General features: G+C 41.6%; 1 protein-coding gene across 1 annotated transcript in view; it reads left to right on the top strand.

The window, feature by feature from the left end:
* The window catches only part of SLC25A12 (solute carrier family 25 member 12), a 69821-nt gene that overhangs the window by 47804 nt on the left and 3027 nt on the right, over positions 1–18990 (top strand). The window contains exons 12-17 of the mRNA XM_063318203.1: positions 4686–4738; positions 5007–5087; positions 12283–12423; positions 14182–14320; positions 15359–15517; positions 18337–18427. Coding sequence (XP_063174273.1) covers positions 4686–4738; positions 5007–5087; positions 12283–12423; positions 14182–14320; positions 15359–15517; positions 18337–18427 — 664 coding nt within the window. The remainder of the gene's footprint in view (positions 1–4685; positions 4739–5006; positions 5088–12282; positions 12424–14181; positions 14321–15358; positions 15518–18336; positions 18428–18990) is intronic.

Here is an 18990-nt window from a genome sequence, read left to right on the forward strand (position 1 = left end):
CCCTTGAGCTTAGTGGCAATGGCATTAATCTTGGCTCTTTCTGAATGAAAATACGGTTTCCATTCATCCATATAACTCCTTGCATTGGTAAGGAAGAACGATAGCTTAGTTGGATCTCCATCAAATTTAGCTGTAAAGTCCTTAACCCCCACTCCGGGCGGTCCCTTCGCCACAGCTGGGCGGTCGGACTTTCTTTTAGCTCCCAGGGATCTCCGCTCTCGAGGAGGGGACCTTGAAATTCTCACCCTCGGCGCCCTTGCCTCCTCTCTGCGCCGGGTCCTAATCCTTTCCTCCAAAGAAGGTGGGGGCGAAGAAGGAGACGAATGCCTATTACTAGACTCCTCTCTCCTCCTCTCCCGGGGACCCCAGTCCATTGACATTTTCTGAAACATAAATTCTAGTGACTCCAATTTGGCCTCCACCAGTCTTATATGGTCAGGGGTTTGGGAATCCTCCTTTCCCTCCTGCCTCACCATGGTTGGGGACATCGTGTATTGCTGCTTCCAAGACGTTTTGGACATCCCTGGTAGGGGTCCCTGTGTTTCATCCCAGGTGACCAGTTCGCCTGGCGACTCACCGGTCGGTTCAGGGGCTCTTTTACCTCCAACCTCCTCTTCTCCCAGACTGGAGCTCGACACCTCCTGAATTTCTGAGAGCTCCCGAGTAGGGACCCTCTCTGTTCTTATCACCGTGGAGTTGGGTTCCCCTTCGCTCGATTCCTTGCTTTCCGTGATTTGGGGATTTGGTTTGCTCATCGCTAGCACTTCTCCCTCACAAAATAAATCTGGAAAGGGGCTAACGGAAATTTTTTTGAGATTCTCAGCTTTATGTAAGGATTGCCTACCCTAATAGACTCAGACTCACAAGCAGGAACTTAATGATATCTGATTTATTAAAGAATAGTATGCAAATACAGAGAAAGCTGAGAATGAGCAAAAGCGCGCCAAATACAAACTAAAAACCCTCGGCTCAAACGTAATCCCTCCCCTCACCCTGCTGTTGCAAACTCTCCCCCCGCAGGTGCTGGTAACCGTTTCTGCTGATGTCCTGGGAAAGGAACCTTGAACACACGAGATAACCCAAACACATTCCAATCCAGCTGCTAACATATAACAATCCCACGAGATGGAATCCTCTTCCCCTCCCAGATGAAACACGCATCAGCCAAATGACATGCGAAACGTTACGATGTAATGGTAACATTGGAACGGTGAACATGACATCTGGGTCTTCTGTTTTTTTCCCTTTTAGAAATAGGTACAGCATTCTGCCTGTCTTCTGGGACTATACCCATCCATTATTTTTTGAATAACATAGAAAGGGACTCAAGATGACATGTGGAAGCTCCTTCAGAACTCTTAGATGCAGTTGGCCTGGTGCTCCCTAACCATCTTCTTTCTTACTTTGGATTGTCACTCCTTCCTTGTGTCAATTGTTTTGCCTAGATCCATTTGAATATAGCTCCTCTTTGGGGAAAAGGTCAAAGCAAAGTAGGATTTGAGAATTTCTGCCCTCTCCCCATCACTTGTTACTCTCTGAACATCTTCTCCCAGTAGCAAGCCCAACCCTTCCTTTTTCTTCCTTGTACTACTGACATAGTGAAAAAAGGCCTATTTGTTGCTTTTGGCTTCCCTTGTGAACCTAAATTCCTTTTATACCCTCATTCTTTCTGATTTCTTTTCTCCCAGTATGAGGTACCTGCTGGTATGTCTCCATGGTGATTACACTAATCTTCTGTACATGCTCCTTTTTTACTTGGAAATTCTCCATGTATCCACAGTGTTTTGCTAAGCTGCCTCCACTTTTTCCTCATTAGAATGATATGTGAGTGCACTTCTAGTGTCTTATTTTTTTAAAAGTTCCCAATCTCCTCTGCTTCCTTTAAACCAAGGATTTCTTCAGTCCATGCGATCCTGCCTAGTTCTCCTTTAAAATAGGTGAAATTGGCTCTTTTGAAATCTAGCGTGCGGATGTGACTATGCTCCAGTTTCTCTTTCTGTAGGACTTTGAACCCCAAGAAGTAAGCTATCCTAACCTCAGCCTCTTGCCCTCCAAATGTGGGGTTACCATAACTGCAATTGGTTGCCCTCCTAGAATTCATAAGCCAGCATGGCAACTGGAAATTTTGGGAGCTGTAGTTATATGTTTGGAAGATGCCAGATGGGAAAAGCTGCTGTAGTAATACTTTTAATTATAGACACAACTCTTCCAAGTGTTCCTTTAGTATATGATCGGAAAATCAGGCTGCAAGAGCAGCGTATCTTTTTTGTTGCCAGGTGCCCTCTGTTTGTAAACAGTTCCCTTTTTCTAGGGTAAACACTGTAGGAGGAATGCTGTGTTAGTCTGTGGTAGCCAAAAATCAAAAGGAGTCTGCTAGCACCTTTTCAGACTAACAAGTTTTATTAAAAGGCAAACGTTTTGCCAGCTGCAGCTCACTTCATCAGATGCCCTCTCAGATGATGAAATGAACTCATGAAAGCTTATGCCTTTTAATACAATGTATTAGTCCAAAAAGGTGCTACCAGACTCCTCCTGGTTCCCAGGGAAAGGTGTTCCACCAAGCGTCCAAGCAGTGATCAGGTGCTCAGGCAATTGATTCTTTTAGATCCAGAGAAAATAAGCACGCAGTGGATAAAGAAACGTAAAGCTTTATTATAAACTTAAGCAAACAAAGTTAAACAGAAACACAGTTTAAACAGAAACACAGTTTAGGCAGATTAAACAAAAGTATAAAGACCATAGCATAAAGAAAGAGAAATCATACACACCAAGCAAGTTGATACCCAATCCCTTTTATGTTGCCAGGAGCCTCCTGACCAAGGCAACAAGGACCCCCCAGGGTGGCAATATTCCACAGCACCCAGTGTACAGGATCTGTGCAGAAGCTCCCAAACTCAAAAAGCAAGCCCAAGGGTTTTATCCAAGTCTGGCCCTCAAACCTCGTGACTATGTTTCCATAGTACCAAGGCTGCATGGCCTGACCTTGACTGGGATACTTCTTGGGGTCTAGAGCACCTGTTTATGACATCATCCAAGAGCGTGGGAAGCTCTACAGATAAGCTAGTGCTTAACAAACCATCTGGGGGTTTTCTGTTATCTCTCCCCACACTCCAAACAAAGATGTTTTCTGGAGGGCTGTTGGAGGAGTGGACTTACAAACTTTCAATCTTGTGGTTTTATTTCCCCCCTCGTGCCAAACAGAAATGAAAACCAAGCGAGTTAAACATCAGTATAACTCAAAATAAACCCTAATCTTCTTTGTGTGAGGGAGAAAATCAACATATGTCACTTAACTCCTTGAAATATCAAAGGTCTTCTGCATTTCCACTACAAAAGGATTGGTTAAGCCTCAGTCCCTAAGGGAAAGGACCATCAGAACTGGGCTACAAAAATCTGGACAACCACTAGGTGGTAACAAAGAGATCCTGAAGAACTCTAGGATTTTTGCTGCCTAGATCTGCTAACCCTAAAAAGGGTCAGTGTTGAAAGACTTAAACTTTAGTTTGTAGTAGCAGTTGATCATTTTTATGTAGCTAATGAACTTTTTATGTAGATGCATATTTCCACAAAATATGGCATCTAAATCCTGCTTTTCTTTTCTGCTGCACTGCTGAAACAAGGTTGTGAAACTCCTGCCTTCTTCATGGTAATAGGAATGGCCTTGTTCTACATAGCTGGTTGGCTCACAGGCTGTTTGATAGATTGAATTTTATCCCCTTCAAAACTACAGTACAATGAATCACCACTTTCTGGCAACTCTGTAAACTTCCCTGAAAGTTGAGCCCAAGGTCAGGTGGGGAGAGAGGTAATTTATGCTTACACTGTCATACTGGGAAAGAGCAGGACAAACACACAAAGTCTCCTCTCTGCTGACTGGTTTTGTTCATGGAAGAGGCTTCCTGTCCCTTCCTGTTTCCTGCTTTCCCAGAGCATATGCAAAAGCCTCAGATGGCTCTGGGGACTGATCTCCTTAATAGTGGATGAGGTTGGGGAGGAATGCAGTGGAAAGAAGGAATTGTCCCAAATTGGACAATAAAACTTCATGTGAGCAGATCTCTGCAGTTTGGGGGCTTTCCAACCCCCATCCCTCACTCATCAGAGCAGCAAAGGGATGCCAGGGATTGTATAATGGCTTGTGGTTCCCAGGATTCAAGCCCCACCATTTTTACCTGATGAATTAGCTATAATAAAGGGCATTGTCTGATTGTGTTTATAATGCTGCTTCACTCAGGCATCTTCAGGCTTGCTATGGTTTCTGTTTTATTTCCAAGCAGTAGTTGCATTAAAAAAAAAGCTATGATTTGATGGGAAGGAATGAAGTCTCCAAAAAACTGATTGCCAATTGATTAAATTAGTAAGGAGCCTTTTGTGGTGAGAAGAGGACTGTAATGTGTACTGAGAATGTATTGCAAGAACAGTTTGGGGATCCCTTGGGAGCAGTACAGCTGATTTCAGCAGGAATTGATGCTCATGAAAGTACATCAACGAACTGACCACTTGCAAACAATAGACTTGCAGTGAGAAAATTTTAAAAAAAAGGTTATATCCAGGTATTTGTGAAGATAATTGTCAATGGAAATTCTTCATGTGGAAATGAATGGTTTTGTATTGAAAAAACAAATTTTTGTGATAACTATGTATGTATATGTACACTGATTGTGATAAATCTTTTTTTATTTATATAGGGTTGCTTCCACAGCTCATTGGTGTTGCTCCAGAAAAAGCCATAAAGCTTACAGTAAGTCTGTTAAAAATGAACCAAGCCCCTTCCCCCCCTTTCTTTTAGAAAGATTCCATGGTACAATCCTGTACGCATTTTATCCAGAAGTTTAATTCATTGGGGCTTACACCTCTGTAACACTCAAGCACTTATTTTCCAAATACTGTAATCTATCTTTGGTAGGAATTGCTTTTGTTTTTCAGGTCTTCTGAATGTGTTAGATTAAAATGTATGTGAAAATTATGGCAAGTGGTATAACAGTACAAATGTATGTTTTTTTGATTAGGTCAATGACTTTGTCAGAGATAAATTCACTCAGAGAGATGGTTCCATTCTATTGTTGGCAGAGATCCTTGCAGGAGGCTGTGTAAGTACTATCGTTGTAGAAAGGATAAAGCTGTCTGCTCTGTTTGTATTACAGTGACAGCTTAATACAGTTATTAACTAAGCCATGGGAAGAACTACTACAGTTTCAAGGTGAGAATGTGCCAATCAGCAGTTCCTATTGGTGCTACACTGGTGCTTAAATAGAATAGATTCTAGCAATCCATGGACATCTTTATGCTACAGAGTTGACATTGCTTCAGTCATTGTGCATTTGCTATAGTAAGTACTACTTGTTTTCACAAGGTTGTAAGTCTGGCTGGCCAGTGCCTGCAGGAAATCTGAAAATGCTTGCAATATGGGGTATGGATAATACCTGTGTTTATATAGCTTCTTCTGCAGAAGGAAGATTAATCAAAACATCTGTTCCTGTACATTTCTGGTTTCCAGAGTTGCTTTTCCCAAGAGGAAATGGATAGTTTTATTGTCAGTGAGGGACATATGCTGACTTCTATGTCCTCCAGGTCTTTCCCATCATCCTGCTAAAACCTGGGTAGTTGACAGAATCACCCAGTCTTGGAGACTTCTGTCTGAATATGTCACCATTAGCCCTTTGACTGGCCCATGATTAAGGCAGATTGGACAAATAAATAGAATCAAATCAGATTCTAGTTTGACTCAAACATTTTACAATTTCTAGAGACATGTGATTAAAGCAGGTTCCCAATGATCAGCAAGTTGTAAACCCACACACATATAAATAAACATATATGCATGATTATTTAAAATATAAAGCAATAGTATTCTCTAAGTAGCTGGACAAAATATACAGATAGGCCAGTGCTGATGCTAATACTTTCATTTCTTGCCAGCAAACTACAACAGTTCTTTTGGCTGAACAATAATTTGTGCCACAGCAATTAATATATGAGAGTGGTTTTATAATGGCAAACTTCAAAAAGAGCAACAACGACACAAAGTGATTTAAACAAGAGAAATAGTACAAAATCAACATTAAAAACCCTAGGAATCTTCTTACATTAACATTAACTTATTTATGGTACCTATCTTCCTCTGTAACAAGAGGGAATGAACATATCTGTCTTGTCAGTTTTTTAATGCCACAAACACCCCCCCTTTTCAGTCTTTAACTGGCTAACAAATCCAAATTCTTGAATTTTGTAGTACCCAACCAAGCCAGCCATGCTTTCCCTAACAGAAGCAACTGGGGAGTCTCCACAAACAACTATAGTTGAAAGATTTCCTAAGTCTACTACCTTATGGGAAAGACTTTTAAACATATGTACTTAACTCAGCCCTAATGAAATCTGTAGGAGATGCAAGTATTTCACTTTTCAGTTTATTGTGAATTTGATTTTTATCATTCAGGTGTAGCTTTCCAGTGGGACAGTATTTTCCTAGCAGCTTGAAGAACATTTTAAAATCGACTGTGAACTTTATCCTGCGTTTATTTCTTCAAATGTAAATTGAAAAAGTGTCCACCCTATTTTAAATTCCTAATGGGACTGTATCCTGTAAGATTGCCAAGTACAACCTCTGTATCTTTAAAAACCTGGATAGAAGAAAAGTAGTTGTCAAATGTGACTTCTCTGACACCACCTGGAGGGAAGGAATTTGGTTCCATGTGGATGTGTTGCCCCTTCTGAACTTCTTAAAGATGGAGAGTAACTCACTCAAGAGTCTTGCTTAGCCACTCTATTAACTTCCATTTGAGCAGGGTGGATTTAAACTGCTTTGGCTTGTTATCTAAATTTTGGACAAGAAGGCTGTTGACCTTTGCCAGCTGCAAATTCAGTGAGGCAGCTTTGAAGTAATGCTGCTTTTTGTTTTTCCTGATTGTGAGTGGCAGTTCTGTTGATACTTCAGTCTTTTAACTGTCCACTTGTAAATCTTAATTTGGGGAAAGGGAAGAAGCAAGTGGTCTTTTAGTTACTCTGGAGAGAATCTCATCTTGTTCTGGAAGGCTCATTGAAAGCCCCGCCATATGCGTTGGAATCCCTTCCATGCTGCAGATAAAAGTAATTCCCAGCCCAGCACATCTGCTAACCCTTTCCCCTTTGTAATTCTGCTCTAACTGCTGGGCATGTTGCTGAGGGTAGGGGGGAAGGAAAGGTCTGCTGAGGTTGTGTGAAGAAACCTGCACAGTCAAAAGCAGTATAATTTTTATGGAAATATATGCACATTTAAATTAGACTGGATTCATATTTTAAAAAAACTGCTTAAAGATGTTTTGAGGTATGCATTCATTAGGATATTTCCTCCCCTGTTGTGACTTGTGTTCAGTCAAGAATGTTAGCAATTTGTACTTTGATAATGAAATCTGATAATCAAGGCCGCTAACTTAATACCATTTTGTACCAAAATATGTTTCACACTTAGCAAAGCCTGCATTAAGCATGCTCTCCATTCCTTCTCCCAGACCAGAATGTGCAAACCTGCGAATGGATTGCAAATCCAGCAGAGAAGTCTAAGATGTTTCTTATGCAATACAAAGCAACTGAAAGAGAAACATTAAGCCAGAATCGTTCTTTCCCCCTGTAGCAGAATGTGCAAATAGCATCCTGCATGGCAAACATGAAACAACGTCTTCCCAGTTACCAATTCATGTTTGTTCCCCTTACTGTAAGTCTGTGTACAGATATGACTGGTCACTCAAAAGGGCAGAAGTCAAAAAGTGGCCCCAAATATGTGTGTGTGTGTGTGTGTGTGTGTGTGTGTGTGTGTGTCTTTGTGTATGTGCTGGATTCATAGCTGGTAATAGAGAAATAAAGTTGGACGGGGGTCCTACTTTATATTGAAAAAAAATACGGAGTTCTGTAGGGATATGTATATATATTTATATGCCTCTCTCTATGTGCAGTATTTATTTACTAACTTATTTCTAAAAACATTAATTGCAGCTCTCAGGATGATCTGCAGTAAAAAAAAAGCACAGCTAAAATATGTACAAGGTTATATCAGTGGGTTCACTCAAGCTAAACTATAATGTGGCGTTTTTAAATTGGTTTAGCACAATGTGTGAACCCAGCAACTGAAGTTTGTAAACCACAAACTATGATTTAGCATTATGTGTGATCCTGGAGATAATTGCTAACAAAGCATGGCTAAAAGAAATGAGTTTAGTGTGACATACAATTCTATCCATCAAAACAACACACTGAAGCAACCAACACAGCTAGTCCACCAACTGAAATAGAAGGAATGAGAAGAGCCCAGTGCAGCAGAACTACTGCAAGTTAGGATGAAAAGGCCTAGTTGAATCCAAAGGTCTTTGAAGAGGACCTCCCAGACAAAGGTGCTTCAGAGGGGTTTCCACTGGGAAAACCCCCTCCAGAGAAGTCAGCCACCGTAGCTCGGCAAGGAAGGGCCATTTGACCATTGGACTCTTTCACTCCTATTGAATGTAATCAGAAAGGTTTTAACCGGCTTGTTTTCCTTTGTTTTCTCCTATAGTACTGAAAGGTTGAAGGCTTAGACTGGCTTTGTCAACTTCTCGATGATGCCAAGGCTGCGTTTTGCATCCAGAGGGCCCAAGCATGGGAGAGGCTGTGGTAACTCTCCCTAAAGGGTTGGATGGGGTTGGTGCGCATCAGATGGCTGAGGCAGCTCTCTCCTGAGAGGCTTGAACTGTTGCCACCACAGGCTGGCAAGGGGTGGTTTTTTAAGCACAAAAAGTGGCTGAGTTTTGAATTTTAGGAAGCCTCACAAGAGATGCGGGCGAATAGCTGCAAAGATTTTGCCTGTTACAAACAACTTGTCTCTGCCCTGAAATGTTCGTTGCTTTTTCACGCGAGCATCTAAAAAAGAGAGGGACTTCAGGGCTCGGAGGAGGCGGTTGATGGAAAGGCCTTGGCTTTGCTGGGAGAGAGCTTGGCCAGCACCTAGAAGCCTTTGAAGGCAGCCTGCGTTGAGGGGTTCCTTCCTGCGCAGGGAAAATATTTTAGCCCGGAACAGTCTTTGCTAAACAGGCGGCAACAGAGGAGCGGCTGGGAACAGGCCCCCACCAGCCCCCCGCCTGTCACTTGCAGCTGGTGCCTCGCGGGTGGAATTGGAAAGGGCAAGAGGCCTCCTGTTGCAGGTCACTGGTGCGTTTCCTTCAGCCTCTGGCAGGTCAAGAAGTGTCCGTGGTGAATCTCGGGCGGCATCTCCTCTCACGACCTTTGCCGTCAGCTCTGTTCCTTTGTTAGTTGCTCCTCGTGGAGACTTTATTTTTCACGACATGGAGGTTAACTAGGGAAGGCTGGATCGTTCATATGCCTGATTGGTATGAATAACCTCCATTCAGAATTGAGTTTGCCATGTGCTGCCTTAAAAGTTGTCTGTCAAATTTCGGAGCTAGGTTTCATGTGAAAATAGTGGGGCTTAGGCTGGGCATATGTTCAGAGTGCCCCATTTAAAAGGAGCAGTTTATGTCTGGAATTACTTACTTCATGCTTGCTTTCTAATAAAGACCTCACAGCAGAGGATGTGGAATTCCTAGGCAGTTTTTAATTCAGGCATTGGCAGGAGCCATGTCTTACCATGCTGAGACCGATATGGCATATTGTCCTACTGCCCATAGTTTGAATAATATAGGCTAGCAACACTTGAAACAGATGACTGTTTATTTTTTTATTTTTTTTATTTTTATCCCGCCTTTATTATTTTTATAAATAAATCAAGGCGGCAAACATACCTAACACTTCTTCCTCCTCCTCTTTTCCCCACAATGACAACCCTGTGAGGTGAGTTGGGCTGAGAGAGAGCGACTGGCCCAAGGTCACCCAGCCAGGTTTCATGCCTAAGATGGGGCTAGAACTCATAGCCTCCTGGTTTCTAGCCTGGTGCCTTAACCACCAGACCAAACTGGCTCTCTCAGACAGTTTATACAGTCTTATTCCTACTGGACCAGGGAATGTGTGGAGAAGGAAAAGAAAAAAAATTTTTAGAAAGGAAAATATAATTTAAAAAAAAACAGAAGAAAGAGGCAAAAACCTAAAAATAAAACACAAAGTGAATAGATAAGGGATTTACAAGCCTCACAGAATTATATAAGGCAGAATATGTTAGGTAAGAACTTTCAGTACTTCATTAGTTAGTTTTACATAACTAAGCATCTTATGTTGTTTTAAAAAACAGCAGGTCGTTGTTAAAACTCATTAGTGTATGTATGCGTGTGTGTCTATATATAAAAATAAAAATAAAAGAATGGCAATAATCAAGACAGTAAAATCACAACGATAAAGAATTACAGCAATTTTTGTCTGATCAGTGAAAGATCTATCCCTATTGAACAGATCCTATTTTTACAAAGGTGCCATTCTCTTGTCTCTCAGACATCCCTGAATGAAAAGAAGTTGAGAAGTGTTTTCAGTCAGAACAGAAAAATGCCAACTAATTGTGGCCAACTATAGCACCACATGTTTTAAGCTGGTGGATACATTTAATTTAAAAAAATAATAAAAGACTTTATTAAAGTAGGTGGAAAAGTCCCATAATCTGTTCTGTTTTGCCAGAAGTGAATCTTACCAAGGGAAAGCCTAAACATATCCCATCCCAGTACGTTTCTATGCTTCTGGAGCAAAATTGTCACATTAAATCTTCCTGTGAAATTTGAAATGTAGCTTTGTGGATGTCTTGGATTAAAATGCACAACTTAGGAGGGAATAGCTCATGCAGCAACATCTTGCAAGGGATAATGCTTCTGCTCTACTAATGAAATATTGGAAAAAAAAAAAAAAAAAACCTTGACAGCTGTTAAATTTGTGTCATGTCCAGGCTAGAGAAATTGGTAAAGTGTGTTTATTTCTGTCTGTATCAACCCCTCCTCCCCACGCATACAGACATTTTTGTTTTTTATTGTAACAGATGTGGTGATGGAGATGTACCCATTATTCACTATTAAACAGTGAATTTCCAGGGAAAATGGTAAAAAGCTTCATATGCAAGCCTAAGAGCCTTGCCAATTATTTAAGATAACAAAATGTCATTTTGATTCAGCTCGTCATTTGCTATCAAGCAGACTGGTTAGATACTGGGAAAATAGTCAAGCTACACTTTAGCTATCTTCATCTTCCATCTGCCATGACAACTACATGTGCTGGTTTCCCATTCAGGGGTTTCTATCCACCTACAGAACAGGGAATGCTGGTAGATCAGTTTTTCAGTGAAGCCTGCAGTGATACCTTCTTCCATGCCATGGGTTCCAGAGGGTTGGGGAACCTCCAGAGCAGATTTGGAAGAGCCCAAAAGGAGTCCACTGATGTGACATTGGATGGCATATGATCATCCAGGATCTTGAAGAGCTGTATCAAGAAAATTGGCATGTCTTGGAGGTGGCTTTTGTGCTCAACTCCAGAAGGAGAAGAGGTTGACATAGGCTATTCCCCTTGTGGTGAGGGGTTTTAGCACAGAGATGGAATACTGGAATATCAAAATCTTACTTAGTGATGATATACTTGCTCAATACTGGTGGTGACGCTCTGCTCCTCCATCATTATTGAGAAGGTGGCATTATCTAGCAAATTCCCCATTGGAGTAGCTGGTAAGCTACTTGGCTAATGTTTCCCCTCTTACTCACTCCAGGGACTAAATATGGTCTTCTGCATGTAAAGCCTGCATGAGGCTCTTCAGTCACTCTGTGCTTGGCTTGCTACCCTTACAAAGCCCCTGATCCAGCTGATAACTGGCTTCTTATCCCCTGCCTTGGGTTGTCTTCATTATTCTAGACCATGCCAGCTGGGGAATTTTGGGAACCGAAGTCCACACATCTTAAAGTTGTCAAGGTTGAGAAACACTGTTATAGACTGAAAGAATGTTATACTGTTTTAGTTACTGTTAATATAATTAATTTAATTTATAATGCGGTGACCAATTTAGTTTTTGCAATTTTATCAACTTGTTGCATTATTAATTTGGGGGTAAATCCAATTGGAGTAACTAAATCATCCAAATGCTGCTGTAGGTGATGGAACCAATTAGCTGAGGACCGTTAAAATAAACCCAGGCGTCTGAGGAATAGGTGGATTTTTTCCTTCCCTATTTGTCTTGCACAATTAGCCTGATTCTGAATTACAGACTCTTATTCAAGTTAACAAGGTACATGATATTCCTAGTCGTTTCCTGATAGTGTGTTTAGCAGAGTCCATTGCATCTAAAAGCTCAGGCCTGGCTGCTTGATGGACAGCAGTCAATCTTGGGAAGAAGCTGATTGAACTGCATTTCTTACGGTTTTGCAGGCAGGAGGTTCACAAGTCATCTTCACGAACCCGTTAGAGATTGTCAAGATTCGCTTGCAGGTAGCAGGAGAAATCACCACTGGACCCAGAGTTAGCGCCCTCACCGTTCTGAAGGACTTGGGGATTTTTGGACTGTATAAGGTACATTCTTTATTGGTTTGAGTTCTTCACTCTCGTACCATGTGCCAAAGAGGCTGGTGAAAGAAACAAACAATTCCTCCCTCGCCACCAAAAAACCTTGGTATGCAATGAGGTGTAGGGGGATGTTTTCACATTTGAAAATATTCTCTCCCTACAGAGGGGCCCATAGGCAAAAATGGAAAAAAAATCCACCTTTATATCAGCGGCCAAGGCTTGTGCAGAAACCCTTCCACTTTATTCTGTGTGCGCTTTCACCCAAAGCTGCAGGGATAAAATTCTGCAGACCTGCTGGGTGTTGGCACGGCTCTGCTGCTTCCCATTTCTGGGTGGGGAAGGAAGGAGGAAAGAAAGAAAGTCTCTTTTGCTTTTCTTTTATGTTTGTTGTGCAGCCCCAAATTATTTGAACATTTGTGTTGTAGCTCTGCTATCTCTATTGTTGCGTTCGCAGCGGGCTACTCTCTTTGTCTTAATATGACGACAGGAAAGTGGTGGTAGAATTTAGCAGGATTCAGATCTTTAAGAAGTTAAGTGGTGGGATTTGTCTAGAATGAATTCCATTAAAAAAGAAATAGCCAGACCCAAGCTGCCCTGCACTTTAGGAAGATGCTAGTCAAGATTCTTTCCCTGCAGGTCTGCTTATTTCCATCATTGCAAATAGGAGGTAATGGAGCAAAAGCTATTCGTTTTCTTGCACTAGGAGGGGTATTCCCTCCTCTACCCTCCACCAGGGCAAGGGGCTAATATGTAAATTCAACGGATAGAAGCAGCTACGGTGCTCTTATAAAACAGAATTACATCCTGTTAGTTCATGGCCTTGTGACGACACCACAAGAAAGTTGCTTTGGGAACAGCTACTTCCCTTCCAGCTTAAAAATTGTGCAGTGATTCCTTTTCCTAAGGGCAATTTAATGCAAGACTTCACTATAGTTTGTTGTTTTTAAGACAAAGAATGTGACTATTTCCTGTTTTACCTGCACCTTGTCTGAAGGGAGGGTTGCATGGGTTCCTAGAAGTGCAGCCTACCCCAATCTTAATTGAAGTAATGGATTTTGAAGAGGACAGGTGTGGTTACAGAGGCTGAAAAAAAATTCCAGTGGGTGTTGGCCCAAGCCATCCATAGTTCCTGCTTTGCAGATCCTCCTCCACCAGCTGTGTCTTGGATTTGACTGTAGTATATTAGAAGAATAACTATAGAGAATCACTGTACAGAGATGGAGCAGGGGGTAGTTAGAATGTCTCAAGCAGAGTTTTCTGTCCCAAATTTGTCAAAGGACAGAGCCACGTTTGGGATGAATAGATGTGGCAAAAGGTGACCTCCAGCTGGCATATATTGTCCCCCAGAAAAACATCTTGGCCTTAGAATGGAATTGTTCCTCTCTCATCTTCTATTTCCATCCAACCAATTACTGAAGATTCTTGGGATTTGCCATCTCAGAGCACCTTAAAAAGCTCTTTTAGCCAAGCAGATGTTCCTGTTCCTTGCCTTGTCTCAACACAACCTGAGCACAGAGCCTTTCTGTACCATTTTTTGTATCTCTCTCAGATGATAGTTCCACAGGAGGGGACTTAAAGTTGTTGGGCTGGTTTGCTATGGCACAGTGGCATTTCCCCCAACTCAACACATTCTAGGGACTAGGAAATGGCATTTCCCACATCCACGTAGAACATATGTGCCCTGTACTCTTGCAAGCAGAGGCAGTGAGAATTTATCTTGTATGCATGACTGACTCATTCTTTTTTCTCTTTTCCACGTGACAGGGAGCCAAGGCATGTTTTCTCCGAGACATTCCCTTTTCTGCCATCTATTTTCCTGTGTATGCTCATTGTAAACTGATGCTTGCAGATGAAAATGGTCATGTGGGAGGGTTTAATCTCCTTACAGCTGGTGCTATTGCAGGTAACTTTGTTGGATAATTGGCAGATAACTCCCCCCGCTCCCGCACACAAATTCTTGGCAATATTTAATATTCATTAGACCATGTATAGGAAGCTAATATACTATTGTATTTAACTTAATCCAAATTTGATCACCTTTATCCTTGGTGGGAGGTAGCATAATTTTGATGGTGGCTAATTACATTTGCATAATGTGGATAAACAGCTTAATGCAGCTCAGCAACATGTAGTCAAATTGGGTTGGTGAATGTTTGTCGGGGGCTTGCCGTTGTTTCAAAGCTCTCAGCTTGGGTGACTGTCTTTAGAGGCAGTAAGAATATTCCTTTTTCCTACCATTGGAACAAAACCCTTAATTTTAGTAAGGTATTTAGGCAGTTACGATTCAGTTTTGGGAAGCTGTGCTCATATTGGTTGGAAGGAGAAGTTTTTAAAATATTTCTGTAAAAGAAGAAAGCAGATTGGTGCTCTGACTAGTCCTTGTTCCTGGGGTGGAAAGAGCGAATCCCATTTTTCTATTTGAAGTTTCTCCTGTCCATTCCACTGGCAGTTCTCATTTAGGTGCATTGCCACTCAGTTAGGAACAATACATTAAGCCAGTTCTTGATCATGTGAGGTCCCCTAAGTTTCATATATGGTTACCTAGCAACCTACTCCTCTCTATGCCTGTGTGCACACAGCACTCAAACTGATTGAGAGCAGGTAAGGACTGACATTGGACTGTAGGAATTACTCCGTAGAATTGGTGCAATCTACAGTGTTGCTAGATTTGCAGTGAAAACTATTCAGAGTGGAGCTGGGGGAGGAGAAATCTGGCCCAGACATTTCTGGGCCCATTCTTGTCAAATGTAGTGCTTGGCATCCTCAAACGATCTTTTAAAACCTCAGTATTGTGCAGTGTAATGGGGAGCTCCTGCTTTGTCACAGCTTTGAATGAAACCCTGAAACTATTTTGGTAAAGCTTCAATGTTTATCTTGGAGGGAGAACTATTTCTAGCTTTTGGTAGTGCTTAGCCTCAGCTGAACTCCATTTCTCCCAAAGGTGTGCCTGCTGCTTCTTTGGTGACTCCTGCTGATGTCATCAAGACGAGGCTGCAAGTGGCTGCTCGTGCTGGTCAGACAACATACAGTGGAGTTATTGATTGCTTTGCAAAGATACTTCGGGAAGAAGGCCCTTCTGCTTTCTGGAAGGGAGCTGCAGGCAAGAAAAGGATTTCACATCTTGATCAGTAGAGACACTATCTGTATTAATGAATGGTATTAAAATTGTGAGAGTGGTGGATCCAGCCTTACAGCTGTTCCCACCTCTGGCGATTTCAAATCCTGTTTTACATCCTCATATGTTTGTCAGTACATTGCCACCACCTTGACATCCTCATCAATGGATGTAGACAACGGGGTGACGACTTGCAGGATGGTCACTAGATTAGATATTCTAGTTTTCATGGACCATCACAAGCATGCATGGGGTGAGATTTGGCTTTAGCTGTGCTTGTGGCATACTGGCCAATATGTACCAAAACTGATTGATTAGTTCTGTTCTTAATATTAGCAGAGTATGTTGCATGCTGAATGAATGAATGAATGAGTGAGTGAGTGAGTGAGTGAGTGAGAGTGAATGAATGAATGAATACAGCTGCCCATCTCACAGCAGAGGATTAAAACCAATAAAACCAATAAAACATAGTACAACAATAGAAACCTCCGAAATAATAAACATCTGATATTAATCCACACAGACCAAACAACAAATCCGCCAACAGGACTGGTTTAATCTCCTGGCCCCAGAGCTTGGAGGCACATCCAGGTCTTTAATGCCTATGGCATGAATAACTGTGAGTAGGGGCTCCCAATCCAGGAATAGGTATAATCGGTACACACGATGAACCTGTGCAAAGGCCCTTCCAGCTGCGGCTGCCACCTGCTGTTTGAGCAGGAACTGAGTCCTTCTGGACCCCAAGTTGTGTACCAACTCTGTCTGGGGGAGTACTATCCCCATCAGAGATAAAGATGGAAAGTCACAGGATTCGGGGGGCATCAAAACCCACAGCCATTCCACCTTGTTGAGGTTGAGCTGAAGCCTTTCTTCCCCATCCTGATCTCCACAGCCTCCAGACACTGGAACAGAACCTCAAGAGCATCACTCAGTTTGCCTGGGGCAGAGATGCATAATTGGGTATCATCAGCATTTTATTTATTTATTTAGAAACGTATATGGCCACTTACCTTACACAAGACAATACTAGGCATCTCACAATAATGTTAAATAAAAACAGAATAAATAAAACAAACCAACCCTGAAAGAGAACCACTTATCCCAAACACCACACCACAAGTTCTCATAGCCTCCCCGTGCTCTTATATCCATGGCTAGGATAGAAGTGAGCATACTGATGACACTTGGCCCTGTGTCGATGGATCACCTCCCCCTGGGGTTTCATATAGATGAAGTGGGAAAAGAGTACAGCCCTGAGAGTAGTGCCTGCCTTATGTAATAGCCTCCCCCTGCAGATACAGACAGCCCCAACTCTACTGGCCTTTCAGTACTTGGCTCTAATAGAAGAGAATATATGTAGCTCAGGGTTGAACTGGGGAGTCCTTGGTGCTCTCTCAACCAACCAAGCTCAGAGAGCACCAAGGATGCCACCAACTTGACTCTTTCCCCCGGCATTGGAGCCAGGATGCTAATGGGTGGTCATATAAATTTGATAGGTGATTGATTGGTTGATTGATAGATGGAATACAAGGTTCGTTGTCACATTCAGTAAGAGCAGTGTATGATGGATAATATAAAGGATGCATGACAAAGGAATGGAATGCTTAGCAAATGCAGGGAATAAGTCAAGTGTGTGTCATGCTCCCTTGCTTGTTTATAATATATTTATAGAGAAATGTTTGTAGTGACACTAGAGGTTGGGGGATGAATGCGCTTGCGTTTTTGTAACAGGTAATACTGTTTTGTTGGCTGGGAGCCCAAATGATTTGCAGTGCATGTTAGATAGATGCAAGATGGTATACGAATCTGTGAATTGATGTATCACAAACCAAAGTCTGTAGGTTGAGTCATGGCAACTGGATTTCTTTCTTTTTGGTAGAAATGTTTCGCTGCTTGTCCAAGCAGCTTCTTCAGTCTGGGCAAGCAGCAAAACAATTCCACCTGGGTGACTGAGAGTCTTCATCAACACAAACCAAAGTAGTTGTATGACAGGGGAAATGGTCTGAACAATTGCAAAGCATATGTACTGTAAGTGGCAAATACTATAGCAAGCAGAATAATTTTTCTACCTTTGTAGAATTTTTTTAAAGAAGAGAAGTGGGATGGAGAATTTTTAAGATGTACAAATGCTTTTAAAACTAGTGGCTAATGTGTGACCTGTTGCAAGGAATGCGTTTTGCAAGAAGTGAAAATGACTGTCTTTAAGAATGTGCTTCTGCCCATTTTGTTATATAGAAGGGAGAGTTGGATACGTCAGGAGAACGTAAAGCAAGTTGCGTGCAGTGGGTATGGATAACACAAGAAGTGGTAAAGACAAGTGACTGGGTGCTTAATGAATGTGGGTTGAATAAAAAAGGGAGTGAAGTGACCAGTAGGAAAAAAGTACATTGAGGTGACCTAGTGATATAGAGAAAATAAATGAGAGTTGAACGTCAAACAAATATAAGAAGGAAGAGTGAATGGGTTGAGAAGAAGAGGAATGGGGAAAATCATGGCTGGATGGAGTTGAGATTCTCAAAAGGAGAGAGGTAAGAAATTTAAAGGACAAAAAGACAGTGCATGAAGTGGTTTATGGGAAAGCAACTATGGTTTCAAAGATAGAAAGATACGGAGAGATATTAGTGAATGGAGGTCATGTAAACTAATTTTAGCTTTTTTTCCCTCTCATATCTTGTCTTTATTTTCTTTTGCTTGTTGTTTCTTACTCTTTTTCTATGCTTTCCATAACATTGCTTATCAAAGAAGGAAATAATGTGACTGGTATATTTGTATGTGTGTTACATTGAACTGTTTCTTTTAACCAGCCCGAGTGTTCAGATCTTCACCCCAGTTTGGTGTTACTTTAGTGACTTATGAACTTTTGCAGCGCTGGCTCTATGTGGATTTTGGAGGCATGTAAGTAATAATCTAAATCTTAGATGCCGGTGACTCATGCACTAGCACATTAGCATTCTTTGCTGATAAAGCTCAGTAAATCATCTAGTATTTCTGCCTTGCTTTGTTTTTATAAGTACAGGACATATCAGGTAACTGCAATTTGTATCAGAGGAGGGAGCTTTCCCATCCACAGAAATCAACACCTCTATCCAAGTATATGGAACTGAAGTTCATGAAGTGTTTTTATGAGATTGTTGGCATAGTATGGCAGACTAGCAGACTAGCTGGCTCAAACAGGGCAGTGGATTGTATTTAATAGAGTTCTGAGTCAAATTTGTCTACAGAGTGAAGTACAATCTGTAAAATGACAAAGGCTGAAGAAGTTCCATCACGAGGATTTATCTGATAATTGTACAGTGCTGCTGGAAGTTAGACAGCGCCTTTACAAAAATAGATAAATAGTAGGGTAGGAAATGCAGAATAGAGTAAGTACTGCCCAGTGTACCTTCTAATCACAGGCTCTCTATTTGCACTGCTTTAAGGCAAAAACACTGAATATTATTTTTGGCCTGAGATGTCAT

This window comes from Candoia aspera, chromosome 1, assembly GCF_035149785.1.
Source record: "Candoia aspera isolate rCanAsp1 chromosome 1, rCanAsp1.hap2, whole genome shotgun sequence".
Taxonomy (NCBI): domain Eukaryota; kingdom Metazoa; phylum Chordata; class Lepidosauria; order Squamata; family Boidae; genus Candoia; species Candoia aspera.